Here is a 23,743-nt window from a genome sequence, read left to right as displayed (position 1 = left end):
CCAAACATGGACAAAGAAGCCTCCTGCTGATTGCCACCTACCGCCCTCAGCTGATGAGTCAGTAGTCCTCCATGTTGAACAGCACTTGGAGGAAGCACTGAAGGTGGCAAGGGCACAGAATGTACTCTGGGTGGGGGACTTCAATTTCCATCACCAAGAGTGACTTGGTAGCACCACTACTGACCGAGCTGGCCGCGTCCTAAAGGACGTATCTGCTAGACTGGGTATGCGGCAGGTGGTGAGGGAACCAACAAGAGGGGAAAACATACTTGACCTCGTCCTCACCAATCTGCCTGCCCCAGATGCATCTGTCCATGACAGTATTGGTAGGTGTGACCACCACACAGTCGTTGTGGAGACGAAGTCCTGCCTTCACATTGAGGATACCCTCCATCGTGTTGTGTGGCACTACCACCGTGCTAAATGGGATAGATTTCGAACAGATCTCGCAATACAAAACTGGGCATCCATGAGGCGCTGTGGGCCATCAGAAGCAGCAGAATTGTACTCGACCACAATCTGTAACCTCATGGCCCGGCATATCCCCCACTCTACCATTACCATCAAGCCAGGAGACCAACCCTGGTTCAGTGAAGGGTGCAGGAAGGCATGCCAGGAGCAGCACCAGGCATACCTCAAAATGAGGTGTCAACCTGGTGAAGCTACAATACAGGACTATCTGCGTGCCAAACTGCTTAAGCAGCATGCAATAGACAGAGCTAAGCGATCCCATAACCAACAGATCAGATCTAAGCTCTGCAGTCCTGCCACATCCAGCCGTGAATGGTGGTGGACAATTAAACAACTAACAGGAGGAGGTGGCTGCACAAATATCCCCATCCTCAATGATGGGGGAGCCCAGCACATCAGTGCGAAAGATAAGGCTGAAGCATTTGCAACAATCTTCAGCCAGAAGTGCCGAGTTGATGATCCATCTCGGCCTCCTCCTGAAGGCCCCAGCATCACAGATGCCAGACTTCGATTCACTCCACGTGATATCAAGAAACGTCTGAAGGCACTGGATACTGCAAAGGCTATGGGCCCTGACAAAATTCCGGCAATAGTACTGAAGACCTGTGCTCCAGAACTTGTCGCACCCCTAGCCAACCCGTTCTAGTACAGCGACAACACTGGCATCTACCCTGCAATGTGGAAAATTGCCCGCTTATGTCCTGTACACACAAAGCAGGACAAGTCCAAACCAGCCAATTACCGACCCATCAGCCGACTCTCAATCATCAGTAAAATGATGGAAGGTGTCATCAACAGTGCCATCAAGCAGCACTTACACAGCAATAACCTGCTCAGTGACGCGCAGTTTGGGTTCCGCAAGAGCCACTCAGCTCCTGACCTCATTACAACCTTGGTTTAAACATGGACAAAAGAACTGAACTCAAGAGGTGAGGTGAGAGTGACTGCCCTTGACAGCAAGGCAGCATTTCACCGAGTATGGCATCAAGGAGCCCTAGCAAAACTGGAGTCAATGGGAATCAGGGGGAAAATCCTTCGATGGTTGGAGTCATAACTAGCGCAAAGGAAGATGGTTGTGGTTGTTGGAGGTCAATCATCTGAGCTCCAGGACATCATTGAAGGAGTTCCTCAAGGTAGTGTCCTAGGCCCAACCATCTTCAGCTGCTTCATCAATGAGCTTCCTTCAATCATAAGGTCAGAAGTGGGGATGTTCGCTGATGATTGCACAATGTTCAGCACCATTCGTGACTCCTCAGATATTGAAGCAGTCCATGTAGAAATGCAGCATGACTCAGGCAATATCCAGGCTTGGGCTGATAAGTGGCAAGTAACATTTGCGCCACACAAGTGCCAGGCAATGACCATCTCCAACAAGAGAGAATCTAACCATCTCCCCTTGACATTCAGTGGCATTACCATCGCTGAATCCCCCACTATCAACATCCTAGGGGCTACCATTGACCAGAAACTGAACTGGAGTAGCCATATAAATACCGTGGCTACAAGAGCAGGTCAGAGGCTAGGAATCCTGTGGTGAGTAACTCACCTCCTGACTCCCCAAAGCCTGACCACCATCTAAAAGGCACAAGTCAGGAGGGTGATGGAATACTCTCCACTTGTCTGGATGGGTGCAGCTCCAACAACACTCAAGAAGCTCAACATCATCCAGAACAAAGCAGCCCGCTTGATTGGCGCCCTATCTACAAACATTCACTCCCTCCACCACTGACGCACAGTGGCCGCAGTGTGTACCATCTACAAGATGCACTGCAGCAATGCACCAAGACTCCCTAGATAGCACCTTCCAAACTTGCGACCTCTACCAACTAGAAGAACAAGGGCAGCAAATGCATGGGAACACCACCACCTGCAAGTTCCCCTCCAAGTCACACACCATCCTGACTTGGAACTATATCGCCGTTCCTTCACTGTCGCGGGGTCACAATCCTGAAACTCCCTTCCGAACAGCACTGTGGGTATACCTACCCCACATTGACTGCAGCGGTCCAAGAAGGCAGCTCACCACCACCTTCTCAAGGGCAATTAGGGATGGGCAATAAATGCTGGCCTGGCCAGCGAAGCCGGCATCCCATGAATGAATAAAAAAAGTCTTCACACACTTTTATAAGTGTTTATTTACAGAGTTCAACATTCCAAATATGCATCTCCTAACCCAACAACTGCAGTTTCAGTCTGTATCTATTTGTAGGGGCACAAGCGAATCCCCAGTTATTGCCCACCACCTGCATATAAATAAATACAATTAAAATACAATTAACAATTTGAGGGCTTATTTTAACTCGGTTTGTCTGATGGGAACAGGGCAGTAGCTGCCTTAAAATTGGACTGCTGCACACATTGTCCCTTCTGGCTCCAATCCCACAAGCCGCCATTTTGCCGATACAAGGCTGGCCTAGGTTCCTGCCTATATCAGCCTCGTTAGCTTATACAAATCAGGTTCCTATGATTCACATAGAGCTCCAATTAAATTTCAAGGTACAGATGAGAAAGCATGTACTGTGTAGGCTCCGCCTATTTGTACAGGACAATGATAGACCAATAAAATGGTCCTTGGAGGCCAATCACAAAATGGCCCTGGAAATATCTAAATGTTTTTGGCTGGGGCCAGTGGGAGATTTGTCAGTATGGTTTTGTGAAAGGGAAATGGTGTTTGACAAATTCATTAGAGTTCTTTGAGGTTGTAACAAGCAGGGTGGATAAAGGGGAACCAGTAGATGTTGTGTATTTGGTTTCCAAAAGGCTTTCAATAAGGTGCCACTTAAAAGGTACTACAAAAAATAAGAGCTCATGTTGGGGGTGATATATTAGCATGGATAGAGGATTGGCTAACTAACAGGAAATGAAGAGTCAGGATAAATTGAGCATTTTCAGGATGGCAAACTGTAACTAGAAGAGTGCCACAGGGATCAGTGCTGGGGCCTCAACTATTTATGATCTATATTAATTACTTGGATAAAGGGACCCACTGTATTGTAGCCAAATTTGCTGACGATACGAAGATAGGTAGGAAAACAAGTTGTGAGGAGGATACAAAGAGTCTGCAAAGGGGCATAGATAGGTTAATTGAGTGGACAGAAATTTGGCAGATGGAGTATAATGTTGGAAAATGTGAGATTGTTTACTTTGGTAGGAAGATTAGAAAAGCAAAATATTATTTAAATGGAAAGAGACTGCAGAATGCTGCAGTACAGAGGAGCCTGGGTGTCCTTGTACATGAATCACAAAAAGCCAGCATGTAGGTACAGCAAGTAATTAGGAAGGCAAATGGAATGTTGGCCTTTATTGCAAGTGGGATGGAGTATAAAAGTAGGGGAGTCTTGCTACAACTGTGCAGGGCATTGTTGTATGTTTGTTTGGTACGCTACCACCTTCGTTAGTCTAGCTAAGAGAGATTTTTTCGTTTGGAGTAATTCGAACATTAACATTTATTACATTAATAACTATGTACAGCTTCACACCAGTCTGTGTGACTGCTCTCAAGCCATGCTGCATCTATCTTTAAGTCTCTCTCAGATGTGATTTCTTACATCATCATGGTAGGAGGTATTCTTTACACTCCCTCAACATTAACCCTTTCAGACCCTTACACTACAGTTACTGAAACTGCACCTAGAGTACAGCATACAGTTTTGATCTTCATGTTTAATGAGGGATATACTTGCATTGGAAGCAGCTCAGAGAAGGTTCACTGGGCTGATTTCTAGATGAGGGGTTTGTCTTATGAGAAAAGGTTGAGCAGGTTGGGCCTATACGCATTGGAGTTTAGAAGAATGAGAGATGATCTTATTGAAACGTCTAAGATTCTGAGGGGGCTTGACAGGGCAGACGCTGAGAGGATGTTTCCTCTCGTGGGGAAATCTAGAACTAGAGGGTACAGTTTCAAATTAAGGGGTCTCCTATTTAAGACAGAGATGAGGAGGAATTTCTTCTCTCAGAGGGTCATTAGTGTTTGGAATTCTCCACCCTGGAGAGCAGTGGAGGTTGTGTCATTGAATATATTCAAGGCTAAGTTAGGCAGAATTTTGATTGACAAGGGAGTCAAAGATTATGGGGGCCAGCAGGCAAGTGGAGTTAAGGCCACAATCAGATCAGCTGAAGCAGGCTCGAGGGGCCCCAATCCGCATTTGCCAACAATCCCACACTCCTTACCTTCTCTCTGTCTCTGACCATCACATTGTGTTTTTGGCTGCAATGCCATGGATTTTAGTAAGGCATTTGACAAGATCCTGCATGGCAGACTGGTCAGTAAAATAAAAGCCCATGGGATACAGGGGAATGTGGCAGGTTGGATCCAAAACTGGCTCAGTGACAGGAAACAAAGTGTAGTAGTCGACAGACGTTTTTGCAAATGGAAAGCGGTTTCCAGTGACATTCCACAGGGCTCAGTGTTGCGTCCCTTGCTGTTTGTGGTATATATTAACAATTTGGATTTAAATGACCAATTTACCTACCAACCTGCAAGTCTTTTGGCTTGTGGGAGGAAACCGGAGCACCCGGAGGAAACCCACGCAGACACAGGGAGAACTTGCAAACTCCACACAGGCAGTACCCAGAATTGAACCCGGGTCGCTGGAGCTGTGAGGCTGCGGTGCTAACCACTGCGCCACTGTGCCGTTGTTCTAAGTATGTGAGAAGAAGTGAAGCATGTGAATATTGGGTTTTGAGTCTTGATTGGTAGAGATTGTTGGTAGGTGAGTGAGGCGGGGTGTGGTGCATTGAGCACTGTGTGAGGCTCGTGGTGCACTTTGTGGGATACTGCATTTGAAGATACGTTCACCGACCTTGACCACCTGTGTAAGATCATTAAACTTCTTGAGGTGCTGTATCCAGGTCCTTGCGGCTAAATGCCATGGCTGTTTGTTTCCACTGTCTTCTCTTCATGTCTCTGGCATAGATACATTTCCATCTCTTCCACCAAGGCCTCCAGTGCAGCATCGGAAAACCTTGGTGCCCGCACTCTCCCATGGTCGGCCATTGTTCTTTGTTGCACAGCTCTACCCTGAATGATCTCAGCACCTCCAGCAGCCACAATGCACCTTCCCTTTAAGAGGACTAATGCAAAAGCTGGAAATCTGAAATAGAAAATGCTGAAAATACTCAGCAGGTCAGGTAGCATCTGTGGAGAGAAAAAACAGAGTTACCTGAAATGTTAACTCTGTTTTTCTCTCCACAGGTGCTGCCTGACCTGCTGAGTATTTCCAGCATTTTCTGTTTTTATTCCTTTTAAGAGGTGCAGGCTAGTTTTATGTAATGCTAGCAAGTAACGATATTGAGCCCCTGCTGTTGTGGGCAGCCAATGAACAGCACGGTCAGCCTGCATCACATTGAACGGGGTGTGAGCTAAGCACGCATGGTGATCTGCGTGCCTGTTTTCGGTGGCTATCCAATTCAGCCTCCAGTATTTTCAGCATTATTACCAGAGTTTGAATTTATGGAAATGTTTGACTTGAAAATGAACTCCCAAACCATGACAAAGTACTGTAGCAACAGGGGCCTCATTGCATGCAGTTTATTGAATTCTTAGATATATGAGATAACACTGCATACTGTGGGTGAAAGACCTGAAATGCACTGTGCTGTGGGTGCCTCAATTATCCTTGTTTAATAAAGATGTGATCCCTTCACCTTGCAGCATTGCTTATGATAATAAGAGTGCTTACAGCATCAATGTCCTGACACCAGCACATTGGGTTGAATTCCTCTTCAAGTGCCAATTACACTGGGTGTCTCCGATGGCAACATGGTGACAGCAGCTGAAGCAAAGCTACGAGCAGTAAGGACAGAATTCCCCTGTGCTCAGCCTAATCAAGCCAACAATGCATGTTTGCCTTACCAGAACTACCCTGCGCCACCCCACCCCACCCCACCCCCCCCCCCCCCCCACCCCCACCCCCATCACCCAACATTGGGGCAATTGTCGCATCACGTTCTGTTTTTATTACATCCACCGAACAGTTAACCAGGGCAGATTTAGCTTTAAGGGAACTGCTACAGTTACATTGAGCAGAGTCTGTCCAGTAATATAAAGCCAGAGTAAGTGCTGGTTAATTGAACTGCAGCTTGGAATGATATTTATAGAGCTACTACTTGGTGGCCACCGTTTTTCAGCTGCTGCATTTAATCAGAACAATCTGAATACGTGATTCATATCACAATCAGATGGCCCCTGCCATGTTCCTTATTAATTTTCTCTGCTTTCCCTGTGTGTGTACTTCCCTGCATATTTTTCTTCCTGCACATGAATATCAACCCAGCAGGCAAAAGCAAAACAATGAAAGGGTTTCTATGCTTTCCCTGTGTCTTCTCTCACATGTTCACTTAACTATTACGGCATTGTCCAATTGCATAATTTCCTCGTCTGTTTTTCTCTTTGGTATTTCCATTGCACCACTTCTGTTCCTCTGTCTCTTGCTCCTTGACTGCTGCTTGTCATGATTCCATTCTTTTCCCATCCCTTTAAGTCTCTCATCAGTTGCTTTTTTCCCCCTTTTTGTGCCTCTCCTCTTTCTCGCTCTCCGATTAGGCCAGAGGCAGAACATACCTCAGAATTTGTGACAAATGTGCACAATTCTTTCCTGTTTTGTGGCCTTTGGAATTCCAGGATCCCAGTGCTAAGCATGCCCAATGCACAAGGCAATGGCTGGAGGCAGTGCACATAGAATGTATCGGAGACTCATTAATGTCACTTAAAATAAAGAGCACTGATCCCACAGACCTTAGCATCTGTTGCATCTGCCAGTGTAACTCAATTCACCAAGGAAGTTCTATATGGTTTCTTCCCTTTACTTGGAAGAATTAACAGTCTGCCCATTTTTCACTTCTAAAGTGAAAAGTATCTGTCCTTACAGTGAATAGAAGAGGTTTTCCAAACTTCATCCCCAGCGACAGCAAATGTGTTTTGTTATGAGAATCCATTTACTTTTCAACACCAGTGTCATTTTCCAATGATTCTGAGGTTAAAGTTGGTACTAATTGAGACTGCTTTATGCTTTTAAGAATTGAGGCTATATTTTCCAGTGGATAAAGCATTTCCAAAGCTCCATCCCAGTAAATAGCTCTTCCATTATATTATCACTGAGCAAGTTTGGCCCTGAGCTTGTGATTCTATCCCGAATCCTCGGTAACTGAGTCTAAAAGCAACAATGTAAACAAATGATATAAACTGTGAGAACCAATCTTGAATTAACTTATTCATTGGCGTCCCTAGACTATTGCTGCCTTGTGATACTAATTTATATTGGGGTGTAACTTCCTGCTAATGTTAAGGCAGTGTGAAGTTGGCATAGAGCCTTTATTCTTAAATTAATCATTTCATTAACATTCGTGAAAGGAGGAATCGATACTCCACTGCGTTCTGTTTATAATGCAAGCTTCTGGTAGTCATGTTACTCTCAGTTATCTTTCCCTTTTTTTGGCCTTTCTGGTTTTCACAGGCCACAACAGTCCTGGGATACCGCAGTCAATTGGAATCCCCTTACTGCTGCTCTGCCTTAGATCAGTTAATTGGTAGGGCAGCTCAGGAAACCTTCCTGGTTTACATTAAATTAGCACCACCCCACACAATGCATTTAGCCAGTGAACTGTCAGTACAGTTATAGCAGCACTTATAGTTTGATGTAAATGTGATGCTGTAGTATGTCATTCACATTGTGGTGATCTGGACATATCATGAAAATAATAGATTTTGCACATAAAGTAGAAGCTTTATATTTGACTGACTTTTAATTTGTCTGCAGCATTGTCAGTTGAGGTTTGCAGCTGCTTTGTGAAGTTATAGAGGAGGGATCATAGAGGAAAAGCTTCCTGTTCCAATTCAGTGACTTGAGCAGAAAGTTCCTGCTGTCCATTTTGGAAGAACATGTTTGGTTCACAAGATGAGGAGGGCATTCGGCCTCCATGTAAAAGAAAGCCTAGAGTCCTTCTATCACACCATGCAGTTGTCTCCTAAATGATACCAAGGTCTTTTCCTCCACTACGTTATAGCCAGGTGAGAGATGATAGGGATGGTTCCCTCTTTTTCACCTCTGACTGACCGAAGACGGCGTGTTTTTTTTTCAAAAAGTGTTTTTAATCCTTGAGTGCTTTAACTGTCAAGAACAGACAAATTACAGGTTTTCTTGTAAGTTTAAAAGAAAGATAAATGTTTATTATACGCAACAACACTGGGCTGAATTTTTCCAATCAGCGGCGAGCTTCAAACATGGCGCGGAGCTGCCGCGATATTTAGCGCGGTGGCTTATTTACATGGTGGGGCGGTCCGACTGCCCCCAATGATGTGGAGGGGGCAGGCGCTCCATCCCCGGCAATGGTGTCAGGCAGCACTGCACTGGCTTCCCGCCCTTCAGTGTTATTTACATTTTTGAAGTTACAGCAGTTTAAAAATTAAAGGGAGAAATTTAATAAAAGTTTCAATCCCCTCTCCCACTCCACCATGACTAAACTATTCATTAATTGCCTTCTCCCCCCAAAAAACTAACTTTGCGATCCAGACATTACCCCTCCCCCAAAGTTTTTAACCTTTTACCTTCAACCTCTTCCAACAATCCCTTCCACCAATCACATGAGTTTGCCATGCTCCTCCCCACCCCCGCCCTGAAAACTTACCTGCTCCTCCCTCCCAACCAGTGTTCCACCTCAGATTTCCAACTGGAGACCCAAAGGCGCGGGGGGTTCTGGTCACTGGCCGGAATATCGCAGCGGGATGGCCGTCGCGGCGAGCTAAGTACTTATTCATTCTGTCGTGAAGCCCCCACCTGCCAAGAATGAGGCATGTTAATTTTGTCATATGAACATTTAATTTTAAACTGTTGCTGGAATGAAGAAATGACTTGTTTAAAGAGATCAGCAGTGGCTGGAAAATGTTTGCATACTAAGAGACAGTGCCTGGAGATAATAGAACGGCTCCCTGATTAGAAATTGAATGTGTAAGAGAGCCAGCATTCCAGAGTGTCTGCTAAGATGGAGAATCCACAAACACAGGAGTTTGTTAAAACAGCTAGTCACATGACTAACCTGCTAGACCAGGTTTTGTTTGAACTGCTCACAACACAGTTTAGGTCAGATTGCAGCTGAACTTGGAAGAAGAGAGCCTCTCTCCTGGCTAGCTCTCTGTCTCTCTCTCACGAATCTCCAGATCCACTGAAGTTACTTAAATCTCGAGAGAAAAGACTCCTACATCAAAACAAGTTTTAAAGCGTCCACTTGGCCCCAACGAAACAGCAAGACTTACCAGCAATCAAAGACTCCACAGCAAACTCAAAGGACCGTAAAGAAATCCCAGCTATTGCCTCAAACCTTTTCCCCTTTATTCTTTCTACTTTTCTGTCTCTATCTACGTGTGTGTTTATCGCGTATGCATGCTAACGTGGTCGCGTCGCGTATTCGTAGTCATTCTAACTGAATTAGAGTTTTAAGACTAAATAAACTTCCACCTTTCTTGTTTAAATCTAAGAAAACCTGTCTGGTTGTCTTCTTTGACTTACAATTGGAGAGTAGTGAACCAGGATTCACTGAGGAGGAGCTAGAAACATGGTGTTTTAAAAATTAAACCCTATTATGGTTGGACCAGGCAAAGGCTGAGAGGGAACCCCTAGACCGCTTTCTCACCTGGTCATAACAGAAATTTGGGGGCTAGCGTCCGGATTTGACCCACAGACAAATGAGAAATTGTGAGTGGGAAATCAAATTGATCCCAATCAAAACAAGAAAAGATTTCAATACAGGTTTTCTTTTGGTTGTGTGAGGAAAGTCCTCATCAGAGAACTCCTCTTTGCTGACGATGCTGCTTTAACATCTCACACTGAAGAATGCCTGCAGAGTCTCATCGACAGGTTTGCGTCTGCCTGCAATGAATTTGGCCTAACCATCAGCCTCAAGAAAACGAACATCATGGGGCAGGATGTCAGAAATGCTCCATCCATCAATATTGGCGACCACGCTCTGGAAGTGGTTCAAGAGTTCACCTACCTAGGCTCAACTATCACCAGTAACCTGTCTCTAGATGCAGAAATCAACAAGCGCATGGGTAAGGCTTCCACTGCTATGTTCAGACTGGCCAAGAGAGTGTGGGAAAATGGCGCACTGACACGGAACACAAAAGTCCGAGTGTATCAGGCCTGTGTCCTCAGTACCTTGCTCTACGGCAGCGAGGCCTGGACAACGTATGCCAGCCAAGAGCGACGTCTCAATTCATTCCATCTTCGCTGCCTTCGGAGAATACTTGGCATCAGGTGGCAGGACTATATCTCCAACACAGAAGTCCTTGAAGCGGCCAACATCCCCAGCTTATACACACTACTGAGTCAGCGGCGCTTGAGATGGCTTGGCCATGTGAGCCGCATGGAAGATGGCAGGATCCCCAAAGACACATTGTACAGCGAGCTCGCCACTGGTATCAGACCCACCGGCCGTCCATGTCTCCGTTATAAAGACGTCTGCAAACGCGACATGAAATCCTGTGACATTGATCACAAGTCGTGGGAGTCAGTTGCCAGCATTCGCCAGAGCTGGCGGGCAGCCATAAAGACAGGGCTAAATTGTGGCGAGTCGAAGAGACTTAGTAGTTGGCAGGAAAAAAGACAGAGGCGCAAGGGGAGAGCCAACTGTGCAACAGCCCCAACAAACAAATTTCTCTGCAGCACCTGTGGAAGAGCCTGTCACTCCAGAATTGGCCTTTATAGCCACTCCAGGCGCTGCTTCACAAACCACTGACCACCTCCAGGCGCGTATCCATTGTCTCTCGAGATAAGGAGGCCCAAAAGAGTGTGATAGAATACTAACATGTCTGTGACTGAAGCCAGTAGCTGACCAAGCCAGGGTGAAGTAACTTGGGATAAATTAAAAGTACTGTCTATGGAGAAGTTGAGAAAAATGGCTGAGCAGTGTGGGGTCACTGTCTGTGCCAAGGCTAGAAAGTCCTTTGACTAGTGCCCAGCCATTTTTCCCTTGAATCTGAAGAAGCAGAAACAGGGTTAGAAATAGACTCCGACAGGGTACGGCTAGCAAAGAATCAATTGGAACAGGGTAAACTTGAATTAGAAGACAGGGAAAGAAACAGGAGAGAGAGAAAGCAAGACAGGAAAAAGAAAAAGAGAGGCAGGAGAGAGAAAAAGAAAGAACCTTCCAGAAGGAACGTTAAGAAAAATAGAGAGGAGAGAGAGAAAGCGAGAGCCTTCCAGAAGGAACGCGAAGAGAGAGAGCTGAGGCAGCTTGAGTTAACTAGGGGACGACAAAATAACCCCAGTGAAAGCATGGCCGATATGGAGGATCGTAATTCAGGGCTGGGTACAAAACTGTTAAAACTTTTCCAATTGATTCCAAAATTCAATGAGGGAGAAATGGAAGCATTTTTTGTATCTTTTGGAAAAACTGGCAAGGCAGTTAAAGTAGCCAGCTGAGACTTGGACTCTGCTGCTACAAAGCAAGATAACAGGAAAAGCCCATACGGTTTATTCCCTGTTGCCAGATGAGAGTTCATCCAATTATGAACTGACTAAAAATGCTATCCCTGGGGCATTTGGGTTAGTACCCGAAGCCTATCGCCAAAAGTTTAGAACCCTCAAGAAGTAAGCTGATCAAACTTACTGGAGTTTGAGAGAAATAAGCAGCTGGCTTTTGACTGGTGGCTGAGGGCTCTTAAAGTGCAGCTCAGCAAAGAAAATCAGAAGTAATTTTGCTCGAGGAATTTAAAAACTCTCTCCCACTCTTCATAAAGACACATGTGGAGGAACAAAGAGTTCATAAAGCCTGGCAAGCCGCAGACCTGGCTTATGAGTTTGCTCTCATTTATAAGTCGATTTCCCAAGGGAAAATCTTTCTTAGTCACCCCCGCAAATCCGAAAAGCACAAAGGGTGAGAAGGTGCTAGAAGCCCAAGCAGTTCTGGGAGAGAAAGCAAAGCAGGAGACAGAGAGGGCCCTCCTTCAGCCAAAAAGGAAGGTGCTGTAAGTAGGAGTGAGACCCAGAGACCTGTGTGCTTCCATTGTAATAAAGCAGGTCATCTAAGAGCTGACTCTTGGAAACTATGGGGAAAGCCTGTAGGGTTAATCAGGGCATACCCGCTTAGTGAAGGAGAAGGGACCCTGATGGAAAGCACAGTTGAACAAGCTGTGGCTTTAACTGCAGTAATAGTAAGACCCAGGAAGCATACTGCTGCAAGTGCAGGAAAAGTTAATAGGATTCCTGAAGGTTATCAGGATTTTGTGTCTGAAGGAAAAGTAACCCCATACCCCTCGAGTGGGGCAAGAAAACCCATAGTAATTCTCAGGGACACAGGGGCCACTAGATCCCTTTTACTGGGAAAAGGCCAGACCTTTCCCCCAGAGAGTGCAGTAAACACCGTAGTGGTGGTGAATGGTATTGGAGGGCAGTATATGCCTATACCTTTACACCGGGTGCACTTGGAGTGTGACCGAGTTTCGGGACTGGTGATCGGAGGGATTGTCCCTAGTTTGTCTGTGGACGTGGTTGACTTGTCCCTAGGTAACGATCTGGTGAGGGCAAAGGTGGTAGCTTCCCCAGTAGTGAAAGAGAGACTGCAGGAGGTCAGAGAGACAGTCCCCTGCAGAGTCCCTGAATGTATAATGAATCTGGCCATGATCAAACCAGCTCCCCCAGAGGAGACTGAATTGACACTGCAGGCAGGCGACCGTGAGGTCTGTCTGTCTGAGACTTTCTTTGGAACGTTAGAAGACCCAGGGAATGAATTAAATGAATCTTCCCTAGCTGAGGCTCAACGAGCTGATCCAGTATTGAGAGAGTTAGCACAGGATGCCCAGTCTGAAATTGAAGCAGAGGGAGTCTCTGTTTGCTACTATTTAAGGAATGAGGTACTGCTTGAGGAAGTGGAGTTCTCCTCGCAGACCTCAGAGCAAGGGGTGGTCAGTGGTTCATCAGTTAGTGGTGCCGCAGAGGTACCAGAGAGAAATATTAAGAATTGCCCATGCGAGTGCAGTGGCTGTACATGTCATAAGGTCATAAGAACTAGGAGCAGGAGTAGGCAATTCAGCCCCTCGAGCCTGCTCCGCCATTCAATACGATCATGGCTGATCTCATCTCGGCCTCAACTCCACTTTCCTGCCTGTTCTCCATAACCTTCAACCCATTACTAATTAAAAATCTGTCTATCTCCTCAAATTTACCCAATGTCCTGGCATCCACCGCACTCTGGGGTAGTGAATTCCACAGACTCACAACCCTTTGAGAGAAGTAATTTCTCATTTCTGTTTTAAATCTGCTACCCCCTTATCCTAAAACTATGACCTCTCGTTCTAGATTGCCCCACCAGAGGAAACATCCTCTCTACGTCTACCTTGTCAATCCCCTTAATCATCTTATATACCTCAATTAAATCTCCTCTCACTTTTCTAAACTCCAGAGAGTAAAGGCCTAAAGAGCTCAATCTCTCTTCATAAGACAAACCCCTCATCCCTGGAATCAATCTAGAGAACCTCCTCTGAACTGCCTCCAATGCAACTACATCCCTCCTCAAGTAAGGGGGCCAAAACTGTACGCAGTACTCCAGGTGCAGCTTCACTAATGCCTTGTACAGTTGCAGCAACACTTCCCTATTTTTATATTCTATTCCTTTAGCCATAAATGCCAAAATTCCATTTGCCTTCCTTATTATCTGCTGTACCTGCATACTAGCTTTCTGCGATTCATGCACGAGGACACCCAGATCCCTCTGCACCGAAGGATTCTGAAGTTTCTCTCCATTTAGATAATAATTTGCCTTTCTATTCTTCTGACCAAAGTGGATAACCTCACACTTATCCACGTTAAACTCCATCTGCCAAATTTTGGCCCATTCACCTAACCTATCCATATCCACTTGTAAATTTCTTATTTCTTTATTGCAACTTACTATCCCACCTATTTTAGTGTCATCTGCAAATTTGGCGATAGTACCTTCTATCCCTGCATCCAAGTCATAATATATATTGTAAATATTTGGGGCACAAGGACCGAACCCTGTGGCACCCCACTAGTTACATCTTGCCAACCAGAAAAAGACCCATTTATCCCGACTGTCCGTTTTCTGTTGGTTAGCCAATCCTCTATCCAAGCTAATAAATTGCCCCAAACCCCATGTGATCTTACTTTATGTATGAACCTTTTGTGCGGCACCTTATCAAATGCCTTCTAGAAGTCCAGATATACTACATCTACAGGATCCCCATTATCCACTTTGCTTGTTACAACTTCGAAGAACTTTAGCTAATTAGTCAAACACGATTTACCCTTCATAAAACCATGCTGTCTCGATGGATTGCGTTTTGACTTTCTAAAGGTCCTGTTATTATTTCCTTAATAATGGATTCTAACAATTTCCCAACGACAGATGTTAAACTAACTGGTCTGTATTTTCCTACTTGCTGCCTGCCTCCCTTTTTTCCAATCCACTGGAACCTTTCCCGCATCCAGGGAATTTTGGAATATTATAACCAATGGATCCACTATCTCCACTGCCACTTTCTTTAAGACCCTAGGATGTAGGCCATCAGGTCCTGGGGACTTGTCTGTCTTCAATCCCAATAGTTTGCTCAGTACTTTTTCCCTCGTGATGATGATTGTTCTAAGTTCCTCTCTTACCATAACCTCTGCATTTCCTGTTACTATTGGGATGGTACTAGTGTCCTCCACTGTGAAAACTGAGGCAAAATACTGATTTAGTGTCTCTGCCATTTCTGTGTTCCCCTCTATTAACTCCCCAGTCTCATCTTCCAAAGGACCAATATTCACTTTAGCTACTCTGTTCCCTTTTATATACTTATAGAAGCTTTTGCTATCCGTTTTTATATTTTGCGCTAGTTTTCTTTCATAATTTACCTTTGCTCTTTTTATTACTTTTTTAGTAACCCTTTATTGATCTTTAAAAGTTTCCCAATCTTCCAGCCTGCCACTGGCCTTTGCAATATGGTATGCCTTAGTTTTGTCTTTGTTATCCTTAACTTCCTTGCTTAGCCATGGATGGTTTTCCCCCTCTTAGAATCTTTCTTCCTCTATGGATTACATTTTAGTTGGGAGGAATTAAATATATCCTTAAATATCTGCCACTGCTCATCAACTGTCCTACCTTTTAGTCTTCCTGCCCAGCCCACTAGGGCCAAATCTGTCCTCATGCCTATGTAATTACCTTTGTTTAACTCCAGAACGCTAGTGTGGGACTCCAGTTTCTCGCCCTCGGTATACAAAAAACCAAAGCCAGCATAAGACAGCAGTTTGACTGGTCCACAGGCAAACTAGGGACAATTCCTATGGTCACCGGTCCCGAAAATAGGTCATACTCCAAGTGCACCTGGTGTAAAGGTACAGGCATACGCTGCCCTCCAATACCATTCAGCACTGTTGTGGTGTTTACGGTACTCTCTGGGGGAAAGGTCAGGCCTTTTCCCAGTAAAAGGGATCTAGTGGCCCCTGTGTCCCTAAGGATTACTAGGGGCTTGCTTGCCCCACTCGAGGGGTATGGGGTTACTCTCCCTTCAGACACAAAATCCTGATAACCTTCAGGAATCCTATTAACTTTTCCTGCACTTGCAGCAGTATGCTTCCTGGGTCTTACTATTACTGCAGTTAAAGCCACAGCTTGTTCAACTGTGCTTTCCATCAGGGTCCCTTCTCCTTCACTAAGCGGGTGCGCCCTGATTATCCCTATAGGCTTTCCTCGTAGTTTCCAAGAGTCAGCTCTTAGATGACCTGCTTTATTACAATGGAAGCTCACAGGTCTCTGGGTCTCACTCCTACAAAGATGTGATGGAGTACTATAGGAATTGCCACATGTGCCAGGTTGAGTGGAAGCCCCAACCTACAGTGAAATCTACACCCCTAAGTCCTGTATCAGTGTTTGGAGGACCCACCAGCAAAGGGTCGGTGAACTGTAAGGGGCCCCTGCCGAGCACAAAAGGGGACAGATAGGCACAAGGCTGGCAAAAATTTGGAGAGGAAAGGGGGAAAAGGGGCGAAGAGGACAGGTTAAAGGAATTCCTGGAGGATTCCCAAATGAAAACCGCTACTGTCCGGTCAGCCAACCCCAAAATGTTTGAAAAGTTAGACCCCACATCCTCCTCTGTAAATACAGACACCAGAAGCACCCCACCAGAGTTGCTAACAGCATTTGCAGGAACCTGCAGAGACAACCAAAGTCCTGAATAGGGCGGAGAAACCATGAGGGTGATGCCTTAACTAGTCAAAGTGCCGCAGGGGAGTGCAGTAGAATCTGGGCAAATACCTGCAAGCAGGAGTGTCCCAGAGGACAACAGGAAGATTAGCAAGGAATCTGCCCACACAGTTAGGAGAAAAGGGAACCAACCATCCCCTCAGGTGAAAAGCCCCCGCATGGCTCATCAAAGCACTGAGAGTTCAGAGTGGATCCACCCACTGCTGACACCCATAAGCAGAACTCCATCCTCGGGCTAATTAAATCTAACCCTCATCCTGCAGACCTCAAAAGGAACAAAGACACCCTAGGCAGTCATGGCAATGTACAAACTGAAAAACTTCCCCAAAAATCACATGTTTATTGGGATGCCAAAAAGGGCAGTTTAAAGCAGCACTGCTACCAAGAAAAGACAGGCTGTCACAATTGTTAGGATTTCTGAATGAATGAGAAAGATGCATTTGTGTGTTCCTGTACCTACTCTTCTCTCTAGTCCCTGTTAATGAAATGTTCTTTAAATAATCGCGTTTCATTCCACTGGGTGTGGAGGTGTCATGAAGACCCCACCTGCCAAGAGTGAGGCATATTAATTTTGTCATATGAACATTAATTTTAAACTGTTGCTGGAATGAAGAAATGACTTGTTTAAAGAGATCGGCTGGAAAACACTTGCATACTAAGAGACAGTGCCTGGAGACAATAGAACGGCTCCCTGATCCAGTTAACCCAAATGGATTTTGATCACCAGACATTGAATGTGTAAGAGAGCCAGCAGTCCAGGGTGTCTTCTAAGATGGAGAATCCACAAACGCAGGAGTTTGTTAAAACAACTAATCACATGACTAACATGCTGGCCCAGGTTTTGTTTGAACTGCTCACAGCATAGTTTGGATCAGATTGCAACTGAAGTTGGAAGAAGAGAGCCTTTCTCCTGGCTAGCTCTCTGTCTCTCTCTCACGAATCTCCGGATCCACTGAAGTCTCTGAAACCTCAAGAGAGAAAAGACTCCTACATCAAAACAAGTTTTAAAGTGTCCACTGGGCCCCAACAAAACGGCAAGACTTACCAGCAATCAAAGACTCCACAGCAAACTCAAAGGACCGTAAAGAAATCCCAGCTATTGCCTCAAACTTTTCCCCTTTATTCTTTCTACTTTTCTTTCTCTATCTGCGTGTGTGTTTATCTTTTATGCGTGCTAGCATGGTCGCGTCACGTATTCGTAGTCGTTTTAAGGCTAATAAACTTCCACCTTTCTTGTTTAAATCTAAGAAAACCTGTCTGGTTGATTTCTTTGACTTGCAATTGGAGAGCAGTGAACAAGGATTCACTGAGGGGGAGATAGAAACACGGTGTTTTAAAAATTAAACATTGTTGCAGTTAAACCAGACAAAGGCTGAGAGGGAACCCCTAGACCCCTTTCTCACCTGGTCGTAACAATTCATTTAAATTGATTAACATATTTTAATTATGTTCCCGGCATTGAGCGGCAGGGAGGGGGGCCGCCATGAGGCCTCGCCGCCGCCAGTAATATGGGGTGGGGCCTTCCTGTTGTCAACGCCCATGGTGGGCCTCTCCCAGAGGTATTTTCCAGGCCCCACACCACGAGCCCATGTCAGGGGGCTGGTAAAATCCAGTCCACTCACACTCATACAGATATACAGACACTCAAGAAAAGGTAGAGATTATAAAGATAATGTGTTAGGTCTGATGATTTAAACGTGTTCTGTGTTAAACATGCTTTTCCCGGGTGAAGACTTGAAACGGTGCAGGCCTGTAATCTTTTCCCTTGTTCGCTGAAGAAAGACTTGGGAGGTTCAGGAAGATGGATGAGCTGTTGCAGGCTTTTCTTGTTATATTACTGCCAAAGGTCAATGGCAAAGTCCTAGTATGATTTCTCAGGTAAGGAGTTCAAGGCCAAACTCCAGTCACTGTCTACATGGAGTGCAAAGCTGGTAATCTTAGGCAGGGTCCTTTCTTTTCAATGGCATAGATGTATCTCTCCTGTCTGCCCAGAATAAACTTTTATTAAATCTCCTTGTCAGAAACCTAATTTCTGTCATGTGACTATAGTTCCTCTTTCCATTGTCCTCATAAATGGTTTCTAATGGTGAGGCCATTGTTTGACAATGGAGTTCTGGTATAATTCATCCTCATCTCACCTTGCTAAAGTAGTTTTTTTTTCACACCCATTCTTTGGAATTTGAGTTTGGAGTCCAAAAAAAGTCTGAGACAGTATTGTTAGCCCAATCAGTTGGAGAGAAGCAACCATTACCACAACCATTACCGGAAAAGACCGTTTGCATTTTAATGATTTCTTAGGGACATGTCCAGAAAGGTGGTTTGTATTTTAATGATTTCTCCAAGACTTGTCCAGACATGAAATTTGCTCAGGGTTCTTGTAGTTCTATGTGTATTAGCAGGAAAGGAAGGGCCACCTGACCTCTTACTCTATTTTGTTTACAAGAAAATTGTCCATTTCGGGTTTACTTCATAAGTTCATTTTATACTTCATAAGTTCAGATTGCATAGACGTGACAACTACACTACACTGTAGTCTGTCCCATGTGTGGTTCGCCCTTTGCGTGACAAAGGCCTTCCTGACATCCGTGCTATATTTGTCTTGTACCAGTTTAAACAGAGCCCTCATGGGCTATCTTGAACTAGGCCTCCTTTATATGGTTTGATATCTTGTACAAGATTGCCTCTCAGCCACCCCCTCTCAAGGCTGAAGGAAGTTTTATCATCCTCTGGATTTTTAATGGGTTGGGGGATGCATAATTGAAACCTGTTGATCACTGCCCTGATCCCCTGGTTTGAGGAAAATGAATGGAAGCTCAGAATGTGATCCCTTGTAACACTGTCTTTAAAAAAAAACATACAATAAAAAACAGAATTCATCTTATTCAGTCAGCAGAAACCAATAGACCTTTCGATCACTGATGTTTATAGGCTACTGGGTACATTATAGTTTCTGTTTTCTTTATGCAAGATGCTGTACAAAAATTATTTTAAAATGCTGGCAACGCTACACTCAGCTTTTCATCACAGAAGAATTCACTGATCTTAATTCATGGTTAATTACCAAGCTGTATGTGCCCAGGTTTAGTGTTCAGAAATAATTTTGCAAGGTGCTGATTGTGTCTGGGGGTTTATTCTGTATCGTGTTGTACTTTCACACATTCTGAATGCTTAACTGGGCAGGGAGTCAGATTTAATAAGAGAAGCTAAGCTTGTGGAATTCAGTACACTCAGTACCATGGAGGCTTTGTTTTGTCCTTTTGTTTGAATGTACGAAGCAATCAGTGTCTTTTTTGACAAGAGGTGTAGAAAGGTGGCTAGAATTCTATTATAAGACTGTATGCTCAACACAAAAGCCCTCCATGTCACTGAATGAATCCCAATTTCTGAAATTGTGATGTTTATTCAATCTAGTCCTTTTTATTGATTTATACAATGCTTCATAGCTGTGAAGTATCGTTTATTAAGCTCAATAGAACAGTCCTGTATCAGTGACTTTTTAATTTTACGCTTTCCCTCACTGGGTTACAACCCCTGCAAAAGGTGATGTCAGCATCTCTGGAAAGGATTAAGACTCGATGAAAAGTTCATTCTTGCGACAAAACGAGTAGTTAAATCTGTGCGATGTGTAAGTGGGACATCTGTGGAGCTAACTCTGAAGCCTGGAATCATCTAGAGTCCCGGGTAAAAGAGATGTCGTTTAGCTTGAAGAGTGAAGAAGAGACATTTTGAGCTGGAAAATTGAAATCATAGTTCAGCCTAGCCCAGGCCAATCGTAGTGCCTAATTAATACAGGCCTCTAGCGAAGCTTACATTGGTTTCCCTTAATGAAGTGGCATTTCCGCAGGACTACAGGGAGACCTTTTTCTAAATAAAACATTATTGAGATAATTGACATTTTGTTTGAGTTTACAGTAACTTGAATGAAATATAAAAACAATGAAACATGTTAAAGCCAAGAAATTATAGTTGGTGATAATAGAGGGCAAATGCTTAACATGTTTTGTGTGAAATTCTTCGAGCTGTATGCTTAGCTTGAATGAGAAAGCAGACTGAGGCATGCCGTAGGAGCTTATTAAATTTTCATCCATGAGTATCACCATTAGCAATTTCTAGGCTTAAATCATAAGCACACTGTCAATTCATCTGAGTAATAACAGCTTTACCATACTTGAATGGCAATAAAGCTCATGTGGCTCAAATTCTGGATAACTGTTAGGTTAGGAGACATCACACCTTCAAGTTCATTGTTCAGTGTAAGTCGTAAATTGAAAGTGGAATTGTGCTGCACATCAGACCAGTCTTCTTGTTTTTCTTATTTTTGCTACACTGTCTCAACAAAAACACACTTGGATGTAAGCCTACTTGCTTTTTTTTTTACACTTGTACAGAAAAGGTTCAGACTTACAAGTTTATATGGAAGGTGTCATATTTGCATTTTTTACGGATTAGTTGCTGACACGAAGTGTGTTTTCTAAGTGTTGGGGAATCACATTCAGACTGAGGTCAGCAGTGTGCTCTGCTTTCGTAATGCTGCACAGCTGTCCTCTGTTTAAAACTAGCATCTTGAGCACTGAAGGTAATGAACAGTGTGCTGAAACCAAGCTCACTGCTCAGATATCCTAGGATGCACCTGATCATTTTTGTTGTTTAGAAAAAACATATAAAGGTTTATCTGTAAGGTGGACAGTCTAATGGAATGGGAAAATGTTCTTATTTTTCATAATGTTTGGTAACGATGGAAAGACATTCGTTGTGAAAATGCGTTGCCAAGTTGAGAAAAAGAACTTTTGTAATAATGTTGTCAAGGGACACAGTCCTGCACTTTAACCCAAATGAAACCTTTGCCTGCTGTTTTACAAACAAACGAGAGTTTTTTTAGATGATGGTGTCCCTTTAATATTTTCCCAGTCTAATCTGGTCGGAGTCTGCATTGAAACTTGGCATCAGTCCATTAATGCACCTCAGCCCACTTCCCCTGCTCTCAGGAACAACCTGGTGAAATCCAGAAGTGAAGGCAGTGATTAAAATGCTAATGTCCTTAGCTCTCAATCACCGATCCCTCAAATGTAGGAGGACTTTGGGAATGTTCAACTTCATGAAATGGCCTCTGGTAAGATCGGAATTTTAAAAAGAGAAAGTCTGACCTGTGCTAATAAAAAAGGAAGGCTTCCAAAAACTGCTATTTGGCAAATGTGAAAGGGCAGAAATGAGAAAAATGAATGAATCCCTCTCCTTCCTTTCGCTCTCTCTCTCGACGAGAATTCTCACATGCTTATCCCCTCTCTCTTTCAGCTCCGTGACGATAGCCCCAGCATTCTGATGGCCACTCCTAAGATGCTGCTTCCATCAGCGAGCCAGCTGCCATCGGGCACCCCCCTCTCAGTTCACCACCAGATCCAGCTCCTTCAGCAGCAGCTACAGCAGCAGCAGCAGCAGACACAGGTGGCTGTCGCCCAGGTAAGAAAGAGCCGGTGTGTGATGCCTTAGTGTAGCTGTGCACAGAACTATCAGTTCAACCTTCATCAAGCTGAAATAATTCCATGGTTGCTTGAAGTGGAGGACTGTCAATGGGCATGGGGAGTGAGCAGGATGTGAGTAGGTGGCTGAATTAGAGAAAAGCAACCACTTCTCGGACCAAGTGCCCTCTTTCTATACTGTAATTTATGTGCTTCATTTATACACCTGCTCTTTAGATAATTTATACTGATTGAATTAGTGTTGTCACACACCAGTGTTACACAAATGTACTGCATGGCATGATAGCATCTCAAACAGGATTACTTCATCTTTCCCTGTGTTCTTGCTAAATTTAAATGGATCTGCTGGCATAGCTGAGATAAGAGCTGAAACAAACGTGCTTTTGCCAGTGTGAAATGTGAAAGTTTGGAGGCCAAGGTGACCTGGTGAACATAACTAATTAAACATTCCAGTTTTTCTCTCATTTTAAACTTTTTCTTTCTGTGCACTGATTTTTCTCCTTTCCCCTGCTCTCCTTGCTGAGTTCTGGTTCTAAGGCCACTTACCATCCACCAGTTCATGTTCCAAGTAACCAACTTCAGATTTGAGTATGGCTTCGCATCTCCCTATCTCTCTAATCTCCTGCAGCCTTACAACTCTCAAAGATCGCTGAATTCTTCCAATTCTGGCTTCTCTCCAACTTCCCTCACCCCTCCATTGCCAGCCTTGCCTTTAGCCTTTGGGGCCCTTAGCTCTGGAGTGAGCCAGACTTTCAGAGCTCCCTCTCTTTGCTTTTGCCCCATGACCGCCTTGTCAGTTAATCGCTCCAGCTCTCTGTCCTATCACACACCTTCTCTTTTGTTCTCTTCCCCTCCCCCCACCCCTGATTTACTTGCTTAAAACCTACTACATTTCTAACCTTTGTCAGTTCTGATGAAAGATCACAGACCTGAAACGTTAACTCTGCTTCTCTCACCACAGATGCTGCCAGACCTGCTGAGTATTTCCAGCACTTACTGTTTTTATTTCAGAGCTCCCTGTTTGCTTTCTCACTCGCCTACCTTCCTAGAGCCACTGTTTGTGCACTTTCTTGTTTTATCCAAATATGTTTATCACCTATCGCTTGTTTCTCTGGTGATAGGTTCAAAATGTAAAACCTGGCAAACTCTGAATTTAATCATTAATTTTAAATCCCAATTATGCTGGTGTCTGATGGGTTTTCTGCATGGACAGACTTCACATTAACAGGATGTGTCTATCTATAACTCCTTCATTGGAAATAGTAAGTTGGATATGGAAATGGTCAGTTGGATGATTTAATTGTTCATTTTCTATGGCTCACACTACAGCACAGTGCTGGGGAGTGCTGCACTGTCAGAGGTGCTGTTTTTCACATGAGATGTTAAACTGAGGCCCTATCTGCCTTCTCTGGTGAACATTGGAATCATAGGGTTGGATTTTAAGAGCCCGACGGCGAGTTTAAAAAATGGGGCGGGCTGCACGCCAAAGAGTCACCGCAATCTCCCACGTGGTGGCTCATTGAAATAGCTGGGACGGCCCCCCCCTCCCCCGCCCCCAATCACCTGGTGGGGGCGGGCAGTCCATCCCCGGCGATGGC

General features: G+C 44.5%; 1 protein-coding gene across 9 annotated transcripts in view; it reads left to right on the top strand.

The window, feature by feature from the left end:
- The window catches only part of nos1apa (nitric oxide synthase 1 (neuronal) adaptor protein a), a 442,663-nt gene that overhangs the window by 345,213 nt on the left and 73,707 nt on the right, over window positions 1–23,743 (top strand). For all 9 annotated transcript variants that reach the window (XM_068037734.1, XM_068037735.1, XM_068037736.1 and 6 more), the window contains one exon: window positions 21,961–22,125. In XM_068037734.1, the coding sequence (XP_067893835.1) occupies window positions 21,961–22,125 (165 nt within the window). The remainder of the gene's footprint in view (window positions 1–21,960; window positions 22,126–23,743) is intronic.

Source organism: Heterodontus francisci, chromosome 8 (assembly GCF_036365525.1).
Source record: "Heterodontus francisci isolate sHetFra1 chromosome 8, sHetFra1.hap1, whole genome shotgun sequence".
NCBI classification, from domain to species: domain Eukaryota; kingdom Metazoa; phylum Chordata; class Chondrichthyes; order Heterodontiformes; family Heterodontidae; genus Heterodontus; species Heterodontus francisci.
The sequence above is the reverse complement of the archived record's forward strand: the minus strand, read 5'-3'. Positions and strand labels throughout refer to the sequence as shown.